Genomic DNA, 16,947 nt, shown 5'->3' on the forward strand with positions numbered 1-16,947 from the left:
ATATTTGCTGCACAAATATGGACTTGCCTTTTGTGGAATATTTTCTCCAATATCTTCGACATTTATCCACCCCCACAAATTCTTAATAATTCCGACAGAAAAAAATTGATAAAATGAAATAAAAGATTGTAAATATCTTTCAACTAATTCCGGTAGATAAAAGGGAACATTATGATTAATATCTACTCCATTTTTCCACATTATACCCAGTGGATATATAAGCCAGGGCCCGCAGTGTCACATCATTCCCAAGTTGGCTATCAAGCTAGAGGAGGCTATTCATGTTGATACCTACTCAATACATGCTCAACTTACAACATGACCTGACTCAAAGACACCTCCAAGGATGAATCAACTCATCATCCTATAGCCCTCAAAGAGCTGTATCAAAGTTGACTATGCTTGGGACAGTGTGAGAGCCAACTTGGTCATGATGTCAAAAACTGGTGATGTCACGTCAATCCTTCAGCCATATCCCCACATGAACTTACAATTATGTTTTAAGATATGACAGTAGGTAGTAATATGAAAGGCTGAGTCCCAAGGTGAAAGACAACTTGTGGATGATGCCAAAAACTAATGCTGCAGCACTGGCAATCCTTCAACCTCATCCCCATAACATAGATGGAGACACCATAATCTACATGTCAACTACAAACTTTTTTAAATGAAAAAGTAGACACTACAAACTCTTCTAATAAAAAAGCACACACTACAAGATTTTGTAGTCCCAAAAAACAGACACTGCCAACTTTTCTAATGAATAAGCACATACTACAAACCATTGTAATGATAAACAAAGCAGACACTACAAACTTTTCTAATGAAAAAGCGCACACTACAAACTTTTGTAGTCTCAAAAAGCGGTCACTACAAACTTTTCTAATGAAAAAGCGCACACTACAAACCTTTGTAATGACAAAAAAAGCGGACACTACAAACCTTTCTAATGAAAAAGCGCACACTACAAACTTTTGTAGTCTCAAAAAGCGGTCACTACAAACTTTTCTAATGAAAAAGCGCACACTACAAACCTTTGTAATGACAAAAAGCGGTCACTACAAACTTTTCTAATGACAAAAAGCAGACACTACAAACTTTGTAGTCAAGATAACCTTTTGACCTTAACTCTAACTTTGTAGTGTAAATCTAAGCTTTTGTAGTCTAAGTCCGACTTTTGTAGTCTTTTATAGTCTATCAGTAAACTTTGTAGTCTAAGTCTGACTTTTTTGTAGTCTATCAGTAAATTTGGTAGTCTTTTGTAGTGTATTAGTAAACTTTGTAGTCTTTTGTAGTCTATCAGCAAACTTTATAGTCTAAGTCTGACTTTTGTAGTCTATTATAGGGTATCAGTAAACTGTGTAGTCTAAGTCCGACTTTTTTGTAGTCTATCAGTAAATCTATATCTGACTCTTATAGTAGAGCATGCACCTTCCTTTTTTGGTCATTTTTCCCATGATACAATAATTGTAGCCCTTTCTTTTAGCTTTCTGAATATACTGAAATTACGTTATTTGGTTTTGTTTTCATGGAGAAAAACACAAAAAACAAAAAAAAAAACGCGACACTTTTGACATTCATTTACCTCATATCTCCACAACAGGAGCACTTCAGAACATAATTCAAACAGATTTGGGAAGCTACAGTGCAGGGCTACAACTTTGGTTTTTTGACCCCTTTTGGAGTTTGGTCATGTGACCACTCTCCTGATTACTAAAAATTGCCAATAATATTGCCCAAGTAGCTAATGAAAATCGCAATGATGTTGCCCAAGTAGCCAATGAAATTTCCCATGATATTGCCAAAGGAGCCAATGAAAATCACAATGATATTGCCCAAGTAGCAAATGAAAATCGCAATGATGTCGCCCAAGTAGCTAATGAAATTGCCAATGATATTGCCCAAGTAGCTAATGAAAATCACAATGATATTGCCCAAGTAACTAATATAATTTCCAATGATATTGCCAAAGGAGCTAATGAAAATCACAATGATATTGCCCAAGTAGCTAATGAAAATCGCAATGATGTCACCCAAGTAGCTAATGAAATTGCCAATGATATTGCACAACCAGCTAATGAAATTTCCAATGATACTGGCCACATAATTTATGAAAATCGCAATGATATTGCCAAAGTAACCATTGAAAATCGCAAAATGATATCACCCATGTAGCTAATGAAATATCCAATGATACTCGCCAGACAACTAATGAAAATCGCAATGATATGGCTTTGAAAAGATATGAAATTGGTAATGATAACCACAGGCTACCTTATGAGGGAGGCCCAAAACCTTGCCTACACTTAATGAAAAAGCGCAGCCTTTATGATAATGAAAAAACATGGTAACAGTAATGATTCCCTATCATAAAGAGTGTGGATGGATACACAGGGACCTATAGGCAGTTACCTGTTTTATATGATAACTAGTGGTAGCCACTAGTGACTTGAAAAATTTCCATTGCTAAAGCAGTTCAAAGATAATTGGGCCATCTCTGACTTTGTGAAGCTTGAGCTGAAACGGACTGTGCAGCAATCCCGGAGATCGCGTAAGAAAAACTCAAAGGCGCGCAATTCCCTGGACAATGATTTCGACGACCAGTGATTGGGCTGTGATGATCCCGTGAGTGGCCCTTTCACCGGGATATTCGCTTGGTTTCCTGGAAATACTCTAAATCTGACTTGTGCTTCGTCTTTTTGGCGGATTTGGTGTCAGATTATATATATGTTGTTGTATATTTATGTGGACCATTTTCCAAGTATGGCTTCAATACGAATTTTGAAATTGTTCAAGAATATGTTCTATACATGGATTTTGTACTTGTAAGAAGCTGTGAAAGTATGATATATTAGGCTACATATTTCTTGTTTGTCCTAAGATTTGTCAACTTTTCGAAGGATCAAAACACAATTATAATAAATTTTGATGGAAATTTAAAAATGCGACAATAAGATTCGGCCCTCGGCGGAATTGGTTGTCAGACTAAAAATCTTGTAATGAGTCCGTCTTATCAGCAAACAATAGTCAAAAATAATTAATTTGTCCTTGTATCTGTCAATCTCTTCGCTTAGGTGTCTGATCGTCCCTTGTTTCAGGTGAGAGTGCTCGTGTCTGTAATATGCTACTGTGTCCATAATGTCAAGGGTTCAATTCTTGTGGTTGCGCTTTTTTGTTAATATTATATAATAACCACAACAGTGACAAACTACTGGTCCTACTGGACTCCTAGTGCTCGGAAATTCCTACTGGACTCCTACTGGATTCCTACTGGACTAATCCTACTGGACTCCACTATACCCATTCCTTAGGAATCCGCAATTCCTTGTAATTTGGGACCATTCCAGTAGGAATTTACTAGGACTCCACTAGGACTCCACTAGGACTGGGACACAAAATTTGTATGGTGATCAGCCAACATAAAAATTGTCCCAGTCCCAGTCCAGTCCAGTAGGAATCCAGTAGGAATCTGGGAGTCCAGTAGGAATAGGTGGAGGAGAGTAAAGAGCTCGCATCTGATAGTGTGTGCATATTGATTCCCGCCTTATCAAGGTTTTAGGTTATTACCTTTGAATGCAAAACAGTCACCATGATATATACAGGATTATCAATTGGCCAATTCTCTCATTCACAACTTCATGTCAAACAGATACTACGTTGGATCAGTCAGTTATGACTTTGAGCTGGGCTGTGCTACACCACTTTATGTAAGAATATTCCGACTTATGAACAATCGGCTGTTCGTTTGCTTATCAATCACATCATCATAGATCAATCTTTCGCAGACAGAGGTGCAACAGATGGCCATTATGTCCCATGCACAAAACACCACCTTTTTGGAATGGCGGGCCTTTGACCGACAGTTTACCAACAGCGTCGAAGTTGCCTTCAAAGGCTATTTGGTAGAGCCCTGGGGGCTCACCCCGTACTATTCTGTAAGTCACTCACTGCCTCTCAGATCACATCTCATAAGGTGCTCCTGAGGACAGGCACTGGGAAGAGAATCAATAGTGAGGCTCCAATACACTTTTTTACCTCAACTAATGCTGAGCAACAGGCAAGGCCTGTTGGGGTCATACAATCCGTCGGCGCACAGAATGCACCCTGGTTCAATGGAGAACTTCTTTATATTAACTCATATCAAATCTCAAACTTCAAGCTAGCATGCTTGTATAGTGAGAAGTCCTTCATTGTGAGTAGACAATCTAGCAATCTTGTTATTTTTGCAATAATTCTTTTTTAGTATGGGTTGGCCGTCATAGGAGGTTTCCTTCAGATGGTCGATGTCAAGAAACAAGGCATAAGCCTGAAAGCTCTGTTTAGAGACACAGACATCACCAATGTGAGAATGCACGAGCCAGATGTGGTAGGAGCCAGCTTGGTCAGTCCAGATCCCTTTGATATAGTGTTTGAGGTACGTGAACAGCCAACATGGTACTCTGAATATTCCAATGTGTCTGACTTGGGGATTGTGATCTGCATAAGATTGATTCAACGCCTGCCATCGTCCGGGGATGTAAGTTGAATTCAGAGTTGATGTATTTATACTAATCTTTTGAACCTGAACCAGCTCTGGTTCCACAATCAGATTACATAAACCGCTTTGCTCAACTTCTAGAACCAACAATGACTATTGTCAGGCTGGAATACCGATTCTTGTTTTGTCAGGCTTTTGAAGAGGGTACCATGATCCCAGCAAGTTGTCTACCCTGTCATTAACTTTAACATTTGAGTATCAACTTCTGGCTTTGGTGATTAGGACTGGATCTTCGAGGGACGCGCCCCCTACCTAGTGCACTGCATCCATCGAGCCAGACAAAAATTATGGACAGAGATCCTGTGCAGTTCAACAATCGCTGCTGGAGAAGATGCAGCTAAAAACGATGCGATGATCCAAAATTTCATCTACAATATCTAGATGGAGATATATCAGGCTGAAGCGGCAACACCACCAGAAACGAGTAAGTTTTATTTCAAAATTCTAACCTAGTGCTAATTGTGCTGAAAATAGTTATCTGGTGGATCCGACACCACGAAGGAATCAATGTCCCAGACACTTTCGCTCTCAACATTCTCTACTCGGCCTATGAACAAATTTATGCATATATCAAGCAAAAATTACAAGAAATATTTACGAACATCCTTCCTCGTGAAAATGTCCACACTCTCACGAAGTTTTTCATTCTCTCAAATACCTTTGAGTTTTCTCTGGAGGTCTGCTAAGCACAATTTTTTGGAAAAACACATTTGGACTTACTAATTCTTACATATAGCTCAACCAGCAGGAAGGGATTCACGCCAGTACTGTGATTCAAAAGCTATTGACATGCCTGCTCACTCGAGAAGTCTCCTTTGTGTCAGATGGAAAACTTCTTATGATGAGGTCCCCCAAAGACAAAGCCCGCCGATTCATGGAAAGAATTGCTCCCTCAATGTCACACGTGGAAGCTTTTATAGAGACCATGGTAAGATCAATCTATATGATTGTAAAAACTTTCTGACTTTGATATTGAGATTATTGATCATATCCTCCAAGATGTGCTACCCAGCCAGCCCGAATTCTATCGATACTTTACAAGGGATCTAAAAAATGTCTGGATGCTGGGCAGGATGAAGGACCTGTTCAACATGCTGTGTACCTGTATCTTTCAAGATCGGCTCTTCCAGCTTGACTGCCAAGCATCAAGTTTTCCCACCAACTATCTTGAGGAGTCATACCGCAACCCTAATGAGTCGTAATTTCTGTGATATTCAGATTGGTATGTAGTATATTCAGTAAAGTACATCTTGGTGTAAGACCTGCTGCTTTCCTGCTGAATTTCTTTTTGGGTACAATGTGGAAAAGTCCGGCTCATTCAGGCCATATACATCTCAACACTCACTTCCATCGACTTTGTCCACTCCCATTGGACCTGCTGCACATGTAGCGCTGCTAAGTGACAATGCCCTCAAACTTACTCGACGTCTCATTGTGAGCTCTGCACACGGCAGCGAGTCGTCCTTGATTGCGTAGATGATGCGCATTTTCAAAGGTGAGGAGGAACAACATGTGTTGCACCTACAGACGCGTACAGACTCGAGACTTTCCGCTCTACCGTGGGGTCCATCTCCGCCACCGCATCGCAGCAGCTTCGGTGTTACTTTGTTACGAAATGCAACTTCCCCACCAAGCCTCCCACTCCTGGTGAGAAGACAGACATTCCAGCTGTCTCGGACTTGTCCTTCTGGAAGATTAGTCATTGGGTACAAGATGAGCAGAACATCAAGGTTCTGAGTCAGCGCCCTGTCAAACTTGTACCATTTGTAGTACTCTCTCTACTCGGCGCGCAATATATGATGGCCCTACGGTACTCGAGCTTACCCGCGAGAGAAGATTAGTCATTGGGTACAAGATGGGTGGAACGTCAAGGTTCTGAGTCAGCGCTCTGTCAAACTTGTACCATTTCTAGTACTCTCAGCTCTACTCAGCATGCAAGTATGTTGATGAGTTTTATATGATCTGTTAAAACCTGAATTGCTAACTTTTATTCTCCAGCAGTGTTACCATTGTCTCCCCTACCTAAATGCTCTCCCCAACACCAATGCACTCCTATTGAGCACTTCATCTTCCAAGTCATGAAAGAAGCCCCGCTTCTCTTCTGTCTCCCTGACAACCCATACTTCCTTCCCAAGGTTTTGGGATGCCATGCTGTTCAAGAAGCGACATTTTCCTGTGTGTAGTTCTTGCTCCACGCATCATAGAGATTAACCTTCAGTGCACAGATTGTGGCTGGATTTTCGCACAACACCTCTGCAATCGTCTTGGCCCAGCATATTTTCAGCTAAAAGGTGTGTTGAATGAGAACGACGCGGCGCATGCAGAGGTGCAGAATGACATCAAGCCCAGGTTCTGCAAAGAAAGCTTTACACATGAAAGTATTGTGCAAGTTATTCATGCCCACCCCGATCTTGCAAGTCTTTAAGTTGTGCAATAAATTCATTATCAACGACAACTCCTTCAGATCCGCTTGTTGTACAGCAACTTTGCCATGACGGGTCATTATCCTCCATCGGTACTTTTTTTTAGTGGAAAAACTCTTTGAAACTGAAAGAACGCATAGGCCGACTCTATTGTACCAACACTTGCAAACAGTTTTTCAACCCCTAAGCGACGCAGACTTGCATGACAAGATTGGCCGAACCATACTGAATAAGCACGAATTGAGGGTCCAATATTTTGGTAATATGGAGCATCATGATGGGACGCTGAGTGTTCTTTGGATGATAAACGGAGCTTGGAAGTTTGTGAGTGTTGCCTTTCCATGTTCCTGCATGGACACTTACGTTTCCGCAAGGGAGCAAGGTAGAAGACCTTGACATACCGAGAGAATGCTGTTGTGTGCCTGAACTTGACGAAGGTAGGGTGGTGCGTCTTTGGCAGATTACTGCCAATGGAGAGTCAGAGTAACGGAGAGTGACTCGAGTTTATCTATGGCTCCTTGGAGGTTGTTGAAGCTCATTGCTATTATTCACGAGTAGGTTCTACCTGTGTGTTTGAATTCTATCGGGCTGATGAACTATCTTTCTAGGTTGCAGAACCTGAAAAGGTCTTCGTCAGCAAATCTTGTCAAGGTGGAGGAGGTGAGAGTCATCGAGTGAGCAATGACCTACCTTTTGGATACATGTCCACCTACCGTGACTGGCCTTTCAACAGGCGTCTTTCGAAGTTGCTTGCAGTTCAAGAAGTTTAACTCCAAGGACAAAGAGAATTGGTGAGTCAAAGGTCGGACTCACACTATCAGTTGCAGAAGACGAGAAAGTGGTTGTGGACACAGGCGGGATTCATAAATGATGACGACATACCCTCTCATGTGCCGTGAACGATAATCTTGCCAAGTAAAGGAATACACTAGCGACATACCCTACTAACCTTGCTACGAATAATGCAGACTACTTGGATGAGCAGATAAATGGTATACTATATACTTCGACCTCGGGCAGGCACTCAAGAGGCTAGAGAGACTGCCAATCTCAAAGCCTCATACAATCAACCTACTTGGGAGCTGCTGCCCTCATTGCGTGACTCGTGTTTGTCAGTTCTGTTGTGAGCCATATCCTTTTCTGACTTGTTAATTTTGATATGATTCTTTTCAAGGGTGACTTGGGGTCCCAAGCTTGGGATGAGGCAAATGATCGTATCACGATATTCCTTTAAGGTTGGACTCTCTTTGAGTTCTCCTACTGTTAATCGGACCCTGACTGTCATGGTACGATTTCTTCTTATGCTAAATACAGTTGATTTCATCTAGATACAGTTGAACAAAATCAGAGAAAGGTGTCCTGCTCACATCCAAAATGTAATGATTTGTTTACCTCAAGAAAATTGCTTGCGTGTATTATATCTCCCTTCCCCTATCCTCCAGCTCCCCACTCTGCACAGGAACAGCAACCAAACTCATCTCACCCCGTTCCTTGCCGTACCTCATTAATGTCTTCACTATCATCGCGAAGTACACCATCCCAAGCACCAACACCCCCATGACAGCCACCTGTGAACTCAAAGCCGCCGTTGTGCTTAACGGTATGGAAGGATCGTTCCCCGATTCTTTGAGCCAGACAAATGAAAGTATGGATGCGAGGCAGAGGAGCGTTGACCTGTTGGGAAAGAAATACAGTGTTAGGCTGAGAATGGAATCTAAAGGTAAACAATACCAAGACGTCGATACCACCGGCATCACCAGTAATACCCAAACATTCCACCATGCAGCGGAACTTGTCCCCCTTACTTCCTACCAGCAGCCAAATCAGTTAATATTTTCCTCCCTTTATTCTTGAACACATCCACGCACCTCTTCCCACCTCGACGATCAAAACATGCTCCTCATTGTCCCAAATATCACCATATATATACATCCATATATAAGACCCATCAGGGCGCATATCAATAAAAGCAGTGCTGTTTCCCTCGTAATATGGTCATTGGCCGCTTGGGGTATTTGCAATAACGCTGAAACAACCCTATGATATATATATTTTTAGCTCTGCCGTACTTAAAAACAGAAAAGATAACGCACATTGTCAATAAAGCAGATATGCCATTCAGAATCTTCCATTCTTTCAACAAAGAATCCAAATTTGAATCCGACCCAGTGGTCCTCCAATGATACCACATAGGCAACCTCAGAAGCAATAGATTGTGGTATATCTGCCTAGGCAACAGACACGCAGCGTGCAAAATGACTTCACAGTATTGTCATTGCAGTTGGAGGGGCCATTCAACAATGAGTTGAAGGAGGGGTTGGTGTTGGTCATCAGACTTGCGATTGCATGTGGGCCTGGGCTGGCATTCGTTTCGGGGTCGACATCTCCAGTAGATGAAAACCAATGGTAAAAAGGAGCCCAGCTTGTCTGTATCTGCACAAGCAACCTAAACGTGTTTCCGGATGCAAAGCTCTCTTCTAGAACAGGGGAATTTGCACGTGATCAAGAGGGGGTATTGAAAGTAGATGGGTATCTGAAATAGTGTTGCCGCGGCTCCGGCTCAGAGCCAGCTGAAGCCAGGAGCCGAGCCGAGTTTAGCTGAAGCCCAGCCAGAACTGTTGAGTGATGACTCCAACGGCTCGGCTAATTTCGGCTCCGGCTAAGAAGCCGGCTTGAGCTGACTAAGCCAGTTATAAATAGTGATTGTCTCGCAATAAGGTCAAGAATATACATTGCCATCAATATACACATAAAACATACATAAAGAGTCTCTAAACATATCTAAGGTATCTTATCCCCGGGTAACTACAAGTTCATTGGTGGTGATTTGGACATCAACCTTTCTCAAAAGCTTTGTTGATTTCAAATGAGAGCAGCCGCATATATCTTCACCAAAAACCTTGATCCTAAACTGTGACCCCTTATGCGGGCCGTCAAACACGGTAACGACTTGGGCTTTGCACTCTGGCCTTTCAGGTATCAAGTACGGAAATGGCACTTCCACCACTGTGAAACTGAGTTGGACCTTAACCACATCTCCGACCACTCCCTTGAACTCCCCGCACATATTTTCGTACTTGCCATCATGGAAATTAGAGCAGGAGTTGATGAGATGAAGGCTCAGTCTCATGGTGGCAAAGCGGTTATCTCTAAGCCAATATGGAGGGGCTGCCATAATTGCGTCAGTATATATATTGACTCTGAATCAAAAATATAATTGCCATAATTGCCACGGAGAGGGGTATCTGAGCTTGGGTTCCAAGCTGGGCTCGTCGGGATATCTTGTGAGTTAGGAAGCGGAGTAGACGGCCCCGCAATGGTCGGAGTCTGCACGAGGGCAGCAGGATATGCGGCTGAGGGTTGCGGATCCGGCAAGGGCAGACCAGGGAACAAAAAGCTTGCCAAAGTACCAGGCGGAGGCGCTGGTTCAAGTGGGTAAGAGAAATCGGTCAGAAGCTCTCGAGGCCTTGGGGGCTGAAGCCTTTCGTCAGCACTGGAAGCTAATTAGCATCGATTTCAGAAAGAAAAAAAAAGCAAAAGGGCTTGCATGATGTGTAGCGCAGAGATGTCCAAAATTTGTGGGCGTTGGAGGAGCGCCTCGAGTTCGACCAAAAGCCTTTTCTCACCAACTGTGCTTTTTATTCTGCCTCGGTAAGTTCTAAAATTGCCTTGGGTTACCATTACGCGTTTTCCTACAAGATGACTGTTCGAGTCCCCCTTCATGACTCACTTTTGTGCAGCTGTCAAGGACTCTGGGGATTCCGTTGCGAAGACAAAGGGGGAGCTGAAGAACTCGACATTCCCAGGGGATACCTCTACCTAAAAGATGACGGATTGTCAGAGTATGTATTGTAAAAACGAAACATTTACCTCTGTTCCGGTCCTGTCATTGAAGACACACACATAGTCATCGTCTTGATTTACTACCCAGCTCGTAACACCTTGGTGGTCTCCTGAAAGAATGCGCACTTCGTCCCCTACTTTAAGATGTTTTCGAAGCGACGAAAAGGGTATGGTAATTGTCACATCATGTGTTGTCAAAAACACAACAGCCTCATTGTCTTTAATGTCAACAATCGTTCCAAAAGCCGCCCTCGAATCTCCGTCAGTAATTTTCACTCCATCGCCTATCTGAAGAATCCTGGCCGACATTCTCGCCATTGTGTGCTGTCGGACGTTGAGAGGGATGTCCGAACAGGTGCTAAACAGATCGAATTCTTTCGGTGATGGTACCACATCTTCAGCGGTATACCAATCAGTGTCGAGGTCCGGGAAGTACGCATATCCATCGCCATCGTAAAGAACTCCTCGGAATAATGATAAGTTGTTTCGTGTTTGGAATGCCCGACGAAACCGTTGCTTGGCCAGTGTTGGATTGAACAGGGCTTGGGGAGGTCACCCTGGTGCTGAAGCTCTTCGGTTTAGCTCGCGTTCAGGTTTGTAGAATGCTGCGAACTCGTCGTCCGTCTCATCGTTTCGGTCCTCATGTGCGATCAGCCGGCTTCCTTTGACTTTGGTGGAAGGTGGGTCATAGGTCACGCGTGGTACCACGAGGACATTGATGAGTAAGGATGTGACCTCCCGAATGAAGGTGATATCTCCTTTGTAGATGCCGCGGTGCAGCCTCACCCAGGAATGATGCTTTGGTCGAAAGGTGTCGGGAAGAGTGAAGATGGAGGGGTTAGGATCCGGGATGTTGAAAGTCTTTGAGGCCAGCACGTTTGATATGCCGTTACAGACTTCGCGAATCATTTCTTTAGAACCACCTTCGAAAAAGACTCTGCCGGGTAGTGCCTTCCAACCAAAGACCGCTGGGGGTCGTAAGTGTGCAGAAAACCTCTCGTCCATGAGGCGCCGATGGATTCGAAAGACTATCTGCTCCTCATAACCAGGCTAAGTATAAAAGTTATTACAAAAATAACCCGAAGATGGGGTTACTTTTACCTTGACGACCACCGCCCATAAAGACACCTTTCCAATATCTTGGACATCTTCCCCAATATCTTGATGAGACGTGACACGCTCGAGAAAGCTTTCCCAAAAGGCGTCGTCATCAGACGGCATCAATGCTTCACGGAGAAGGTTTCGGTGTGCATCTGCCGAAATCGACTCGTCAATGTCTTCATCATCGTCGATAAGATCGTCTTTGAAAGAATTAGCACTGTACCAACTACAATTACAATCTATAATACACACCTTCGTCGCCGTCATTCTGATCGTCAGTCTCAGCCTCTGATACTTCAGCTTCGAGATCTAGGAATCCAAGGACTTCTGGCGACTATAGCATGATTAGCTTGATACGAAATCTCACAAAAATGAAAAGAACTTGCCTCAAGTTTTCTACGTTTCATTGGTCTCTCATTGTGTTTTGATGCCATGATTTCGTATTTACTAGCTATGCACAAATGTTTCTATCTGTTAGAGTCTACAATCTACAAGTATGGTGCACGGAAAGAGGAAAGAAGCCTGACGATAGTTTGCGGGCTGTTTAGCTTGATTGACTTTAGGGCCAGTCCACATGTCACTAGTAGCTACCACTCTTTATGATAAAGTACAGTCAAGTGCCTGCACCCTCACATCCACACTGCCTAAGGAATCTATGAAATGAGACACTCAGGCAAATGTTATGAAATGTATTTCATTTCTTTGCCAGTCCTTACTTCAATCCTGTCCTTCAATACTATTTCATTTCTCATGCCCACCATCATTTCATTCCCACCTGGTCTTCAATTTCATTGCCCCCCAGCCTTATTTCATTGCTGCCTGGCTTTCAATTTCATTGCCCCCAGCTATATTTCATTGCCCCCCAGCATATTTCATTGCAATTTCATTGCTGCCTAGCTTTCAATTTCATTGTCCCCACCTATATTTCATTACCCCCCAGCCATACTTCATTGCTGCCTGGCTTTCAATTTCATTGCCCCCAGCTATATTTCATTGCCCCCCAGCCATAATTTCATTGCTGCCTAGCTTTCAATTTCATTGTCCCCACCTATATTTCATTACCCCCCAGCCATACTTGCATTGCTGCCTGGCTTTCAATTTCATTGCCCCCAGCTATATTTCATTGCCCCCCAGCCATATTTCATTGCTGCCTAGCTTTCAATTTCATTGTCCCCAGCTATATTTCATTACCCCCCAGCCATATTTCATTGCTGCCTGGCTTTCAATTTCATTGTCCCCAGCTATATTTCATTACCCCCCAGCCATATTTCATTGCTGCCTAGCTTTCAATTTCATTGTCCCCAGCTATATTTCATTACCCCCCAGCCATATTTCATTGCTGCCTGGCTTTCAATTTCATTGCCCCACCATTTCATTGCCCCCCAGCTTTATTTCAGTGCAATTTCATTCCTGCTTGACCTCCAATCTCATTACCCCCTTTCCATTCACATGATGATTACATCAGCCAAGCACAAAGAATTTGCAGAAATGCCAGACCATCACCATAAGACCAATGTATTCTCTATGTATTGTTTATATCATGTACTGATATTGAAGGGGATATTGACTATGAAAAGCAAGGTTAACAAATATTGATGAGCCACGACGAAGAATCTCTTAAGTACAATAACGATGTAGTCACGTGACGTGGTAGCTACGTGTGAGGTCACAAAATTTCACCAGAACTACCAAAAAGCATGTTGAATGCTCCAGTCAACGACAACTAGGAAAGACAATTGTTAACAAGCAAAGAGGTAATACAGGAAAATGGCATACCTCTCACAGCATGTTGAATACTATACCTATATCCAGTCAACGACGGCTAGGAAAGGCAATCATTAACAAGCAACGATCACGGTAACACTGGAAAATAGCATACCTCCGTTTCTGCAGAGGCTGATCTTCCACCTCATTGCCCTGACAGTCATCATCACGGTGCCGCTTCTGAACGGTCAATGCGAGAGAATCCTGACCATCCGTCATCTGCCGGATAACCCAGGAGAGGTCATCCACGACAGCCCATGCATTGGCATCACGTTCGTTTTGCTGGCTCTTGATCCACCACGAAAGACCCATCACCACAACGTAAATGCCTGATGTGCCCCCTTTCTTCAAAGCCACCCACGTTTCGGCCTTCGGAGTTTCGCGAACAAGGTCGAGTGGGCCGTTTGCACCTTGGAACTGGCGCCAGGAAGGCTGGAGTCCTCCCCACCATTCCATAAAGTGAGGACCATACACATCTTGCTTGATGGAAGGAACGACGTCCTTCTTCTTGCTTCTAACCCAGTCGGAGATCTCTTGTGGTCGCGATTTCGTCGACAGATTCTGGTTGTCAAAGTGAAAGATCAGCTATTGTTTAACTGACAAGAAATATTGGAAACTTACACCATTCGCGGGATGACCAAACTTCTCAAAACCGACAAGATTTGTCACCAAATCCTGCCACACTCGATCCGCGGCTACACCACGCAGGTAGCCAATCATCAGAACGAGATACGATGGTAACTCGCTGTCATCGGTGTCACTATTGCGTTCGCCGCCGGTGGGTTTCTCTTGAGCAGGTTCCGTCGACTGATGAGCGAGATCTCCGCCGATATTGGATGGACCACCAATAGGACATGTCAGTTCACTCGAAGCGGGTTTCTCTTGAGAAAGTTCCGTTGGCTGACGGGCGAACTCTCCGCCGATGTTGGATGAATCACCAACGGAGATTGGAGTGGCGGGGGAGAGGGTAAGAGATGTCGTATGGGCGAGATCCAAGCTCACAGGCGCAGGTGCGGAATCAGAGTTGGTGATAGACGTGGGTCCGGAATCAATGGTCAAATGGGCGAGCTCTCCACCGATATTAGATGAATCACCAACGGAGATCGGAGTGGCGGGGAAGTGGGTAAGAGACGTCGAATGAGCGAGATCCAAGCCCATAGGCGCAGGCGTGGGTTCCGAGTTGTAGATGGATGTGGGTCCAGAGTCGATGGCCAAAGCTGAAGCACCGGGGGTTTGAGCGCTGACTGGAAGAGCAACGGACAGAGCCAACTCCTCTGTTGGGAGTTCATTCTGGTGGTCAAGGGGGGCCACAATGCTGATAGGGACCGTGGGCTGAGACTCGGATGTTGGGGTTATCAAAGACAGAACGGCTGTGGTCGAAGAACTGAAGGCGTTTGTGAGTGTTATGTCACAACCTCAGTCACAATAGATAACACATACTTCGCCTGATCTTTGATTCTTGTTGACCCTCGTCGAACGACTTCCCCCTCTGGTGCTTTGCCTTTCTTAATACTCGCTGGCTTTCTGTGCTCTTTCTTTCCTCTCAATTCCTCGGGGAAGGGGTATTTCTTATCAACTTCGGCAAGCTTTCTCTTAAGCTCCGCGACATTCTTCGCCTTGTTTATCTCGTATTCACTAAGGCCGTGCGATTTCGTCGCAGTTACGTGGTGGTCTCCATGCGCGCCCGCAGCTGCGTTGTCGCCACCGTTATCTTCTGCCGCCATGTTGTCCCCGTCCTCTTTCTGCTCTGAGTGCCACTCTTTATCGGAGACTTCCAAGTCGGCGTCTGTCTCAACTTTCACAAGTCGGCATGAAGCACAATCCTCCGCAGCTTCAAAAGAAAGTAGGTGGAGTCAGTTTTCGAATCGTCATCTTCTGATCATTGTACTCACAAAATGATGAATTGAGGAACCTTTCGAATGGAAGCAAAAGAGACGCGTCGTAATCCTGCTTCCCCAGAAATTTTTCAAATGTCTCGCCGGATTTGGTCTTTCCAGTATGAGATCTGGACATTTCCGTGAGTTTTATACGCTTGGTAGTTGTTTGTTTGACTTACAAGAAACTCACGATCATTCCATCGTGTTCAGGTGAAGGACCCCCTGCAAGAATTGTGATATTCCAACCTGTCTGTTCCATGAGTGATGCACCCATCGCTGCTAGAGATCGAGGAAGTCTTGTAATAGCGCTTATTACCAAAGTAAGCGGGTTTACGCTCAGAAATTTCTCAAGACACTCACGACTGCAATTCGATGTTTTTAGTTGCCTCTTCACCGGCCAAGGCTGTGGGAGTTTCATCACGACGATTCTTCCGATATTCTTCGCACTCGGCCCTGATCTCAGGGGTCTCTCCGGCGTATTTTTCTTTAATGAACTCTACCATAATCTGAAACCGACCCTTTGCAGGCTTACTCTCCTCTGGGTGCTCAGTAGCCCATTCCTCCTGGTACGCAGTCCATCTCTCTTGAATGAATGGTTTCCATTTCGTCTGATAGGTGAGGGCATGATATGCCTGCCATGCTTGGAGCATCTTGGGCTTAGCCTTGACCTTTAATATGCCATGAGTGCCCCCGTTTGAAGCCACGTTCCTTGTATTGTTGTGGAACCAATCGCGGACACGCTATGTAAGTGTCAATTAGAATGTTAGTCTATTATGATTGGTGATCGTGTACCTTGTCATACTTCTCGCGCTTCTTCTTCGTTGCAGATTCTTCAGAACCGGCCTTCTCGACTTCCTCTGGTGTGGCTGGGGACACAGGCCATTTTTCGCGGAAGTCCTTGACCACATCTGGAAAGAATTCTTTGGCAGCGGCTTTCCGCTGATTGACCTCGATGAACTGGGCTTTGCGCGAATCAAGCCAATTATGTTGATCTTTGTCAGCCCACGAAGCGCGTGTCATATCGAGTGAGTCGCGTTACTGAAGGAGCTGAGTTATTGAAGGAGCCGCGTAAAGTCGAATCGAAATCTGGGAGTGCTAGTATTAGCTTCTTGCTACGTGGATCCGGCCGCAGACCACTCCAATCACTGGTCGTCTTTTGTCATGTTTGGGCCTCTGCTCTGCATTGAGACTCTTTTTTTTTTCCTTCCCACTCCACACCAAGAATGGCCAGTGGACGAAAAGGTGAGTCTCTCACATGTATCAAGTCTCAGTTCTCTGACAACGCCAATAGATACATCGGACGTCAAGCTTTTGCCGGAGTCTGCCGGCGCTGCCAGTGCTCAGACTGTCACTGTAGTCATTGATCGTGAACGCCTTCGTCAAGTTGAAACACTGCTGCGAC

At 44.3% G+C, this 16,947-nt stretch overlaps 5 protein-coding genes across 5 annotated transcripts; 3 read left to right on the top strand and 2 right to left on the bottom strand.

The window, feature by feature from the left end:
- Nucleotides 1-3,800: 3,800 nt before the first annotated feature.
- Nucleotides 3,801-4,918, top strand: LACBIDRAFT_304595 (uncharacterized protein; the record flags this gene model as incomplete). Its single annotated transcript, XM_001884863.1, has 7 exons — nt 3,801-3,935; nt 3,990-4,010; nt 4,058-4,192; nt 4,244-4,414; nt 4,486-4,516; nt 4,571-4,695; nt 4,760-4,918. 7 exons carry the CDS (start codon nt 3,801-3,803, stop codon nt 4,916-4,918), a joined length of 777 nt encoding a protein of 258 aa, XP_001884898.1.
- A 1,474-nt stretch (nt 4,919-6,392) lies between these two features.
- LACBIDRAFT_304596 (uncharacterized protein) lies at nt 6,393-6,962 on the top strand (the record flags this gene model as incomplete). The annotated part of the gene is made up of 4 exons (XM_001884864.1): nt 6,393-6,409; nt 6,459-6,475; nt 6,536-6,712; nt 6,763-6,962. 4 exons carry the CDS (start codon nt 6,393-6,395, stop codon nt 6,960-6,962), a joined length of 411 nt encoding a protein of 136 aa, XP_001884899.1.
- A 987-nt stretch (nt 6,963-7,949) lies between these two features.
- LACBIDRAFT_304598 (uncharacterized protein) lies at nt 7,950-8,468 on the top strand (the record flags this gene model as incomplete). Its single annotated transcript, XM_001884865.1, has 3 exons — nt 7,950-8,083; nt 8,135-8,246; nt 8,295-8,468. 3 exons carry the CDS (start codon nt 7,950-7,952, stop codon nt 8,466-8,468), a joined length of 420 nt encoding a protein of 139 aa, XP_001884900.1.
- A 378-nt stretch (nt 8,469-8,846) lies between these two features.
- On the bottom strand, nt 8,847-9,151 carry LACBIDRAFT_304599 (uncharacterized protein; the record flags this gene model as incomplete). The annotated part of the gene is made up of 2 exons (XM_001884963.1): nt 8,847-8,997; nt 9,054-9,151. 2 exons carry the CDS (start codon nt 9,149-9,151, stop codon nt 8,847-8,849), a joined length of 249 nt encoding a protein of 82 aa, XP_001884998.1.
- Nucleotides 9,152-13,365: 4,214 nt separating this feature from the next.
- On the bottom strand, nt 13,366-16,565 carry LACBIDRAFT_330635 (uncharacterized protein; the record flags this gene model as incomplete). The annotated part of the gene is made up of 8 exons (XM_001884964.1): nt 13,366-13,426; nt 13,784-14,229; nt 14,290-15,052; nt 15,109-15,499; nt 15,561-15,673; nt 15,725-15,853; nt 15,906-16,285; nt 16,338-16,565. 8 exons carry the CDS (start codon nt 16,563-16,565, stop codon nt 13,366-13,368), a joined length of 2,511 nt encoding a protein of 836 aa, XP_001884999.1.
- Nucleotides 16,566-16,947: the final 382 nt, after the last annotated feature.

The sequence above is a fragment of the Laccaria bicolor genome, genomic scaffold (genome assembly GCF_000143565.1).
Source record: "Laccaria bicolor S238N-H82 LACBIscaffold_28 genomic scaffold, whole genome shotgun sequence".
In the NCBI taxonomy this organism is placed as follows: Eukaryota; Fungi; Basidiomycota; class Agaricomycetes; order Agaricales; family Hydnangiaceae; genus Laccaria; species Laccaria bicolor.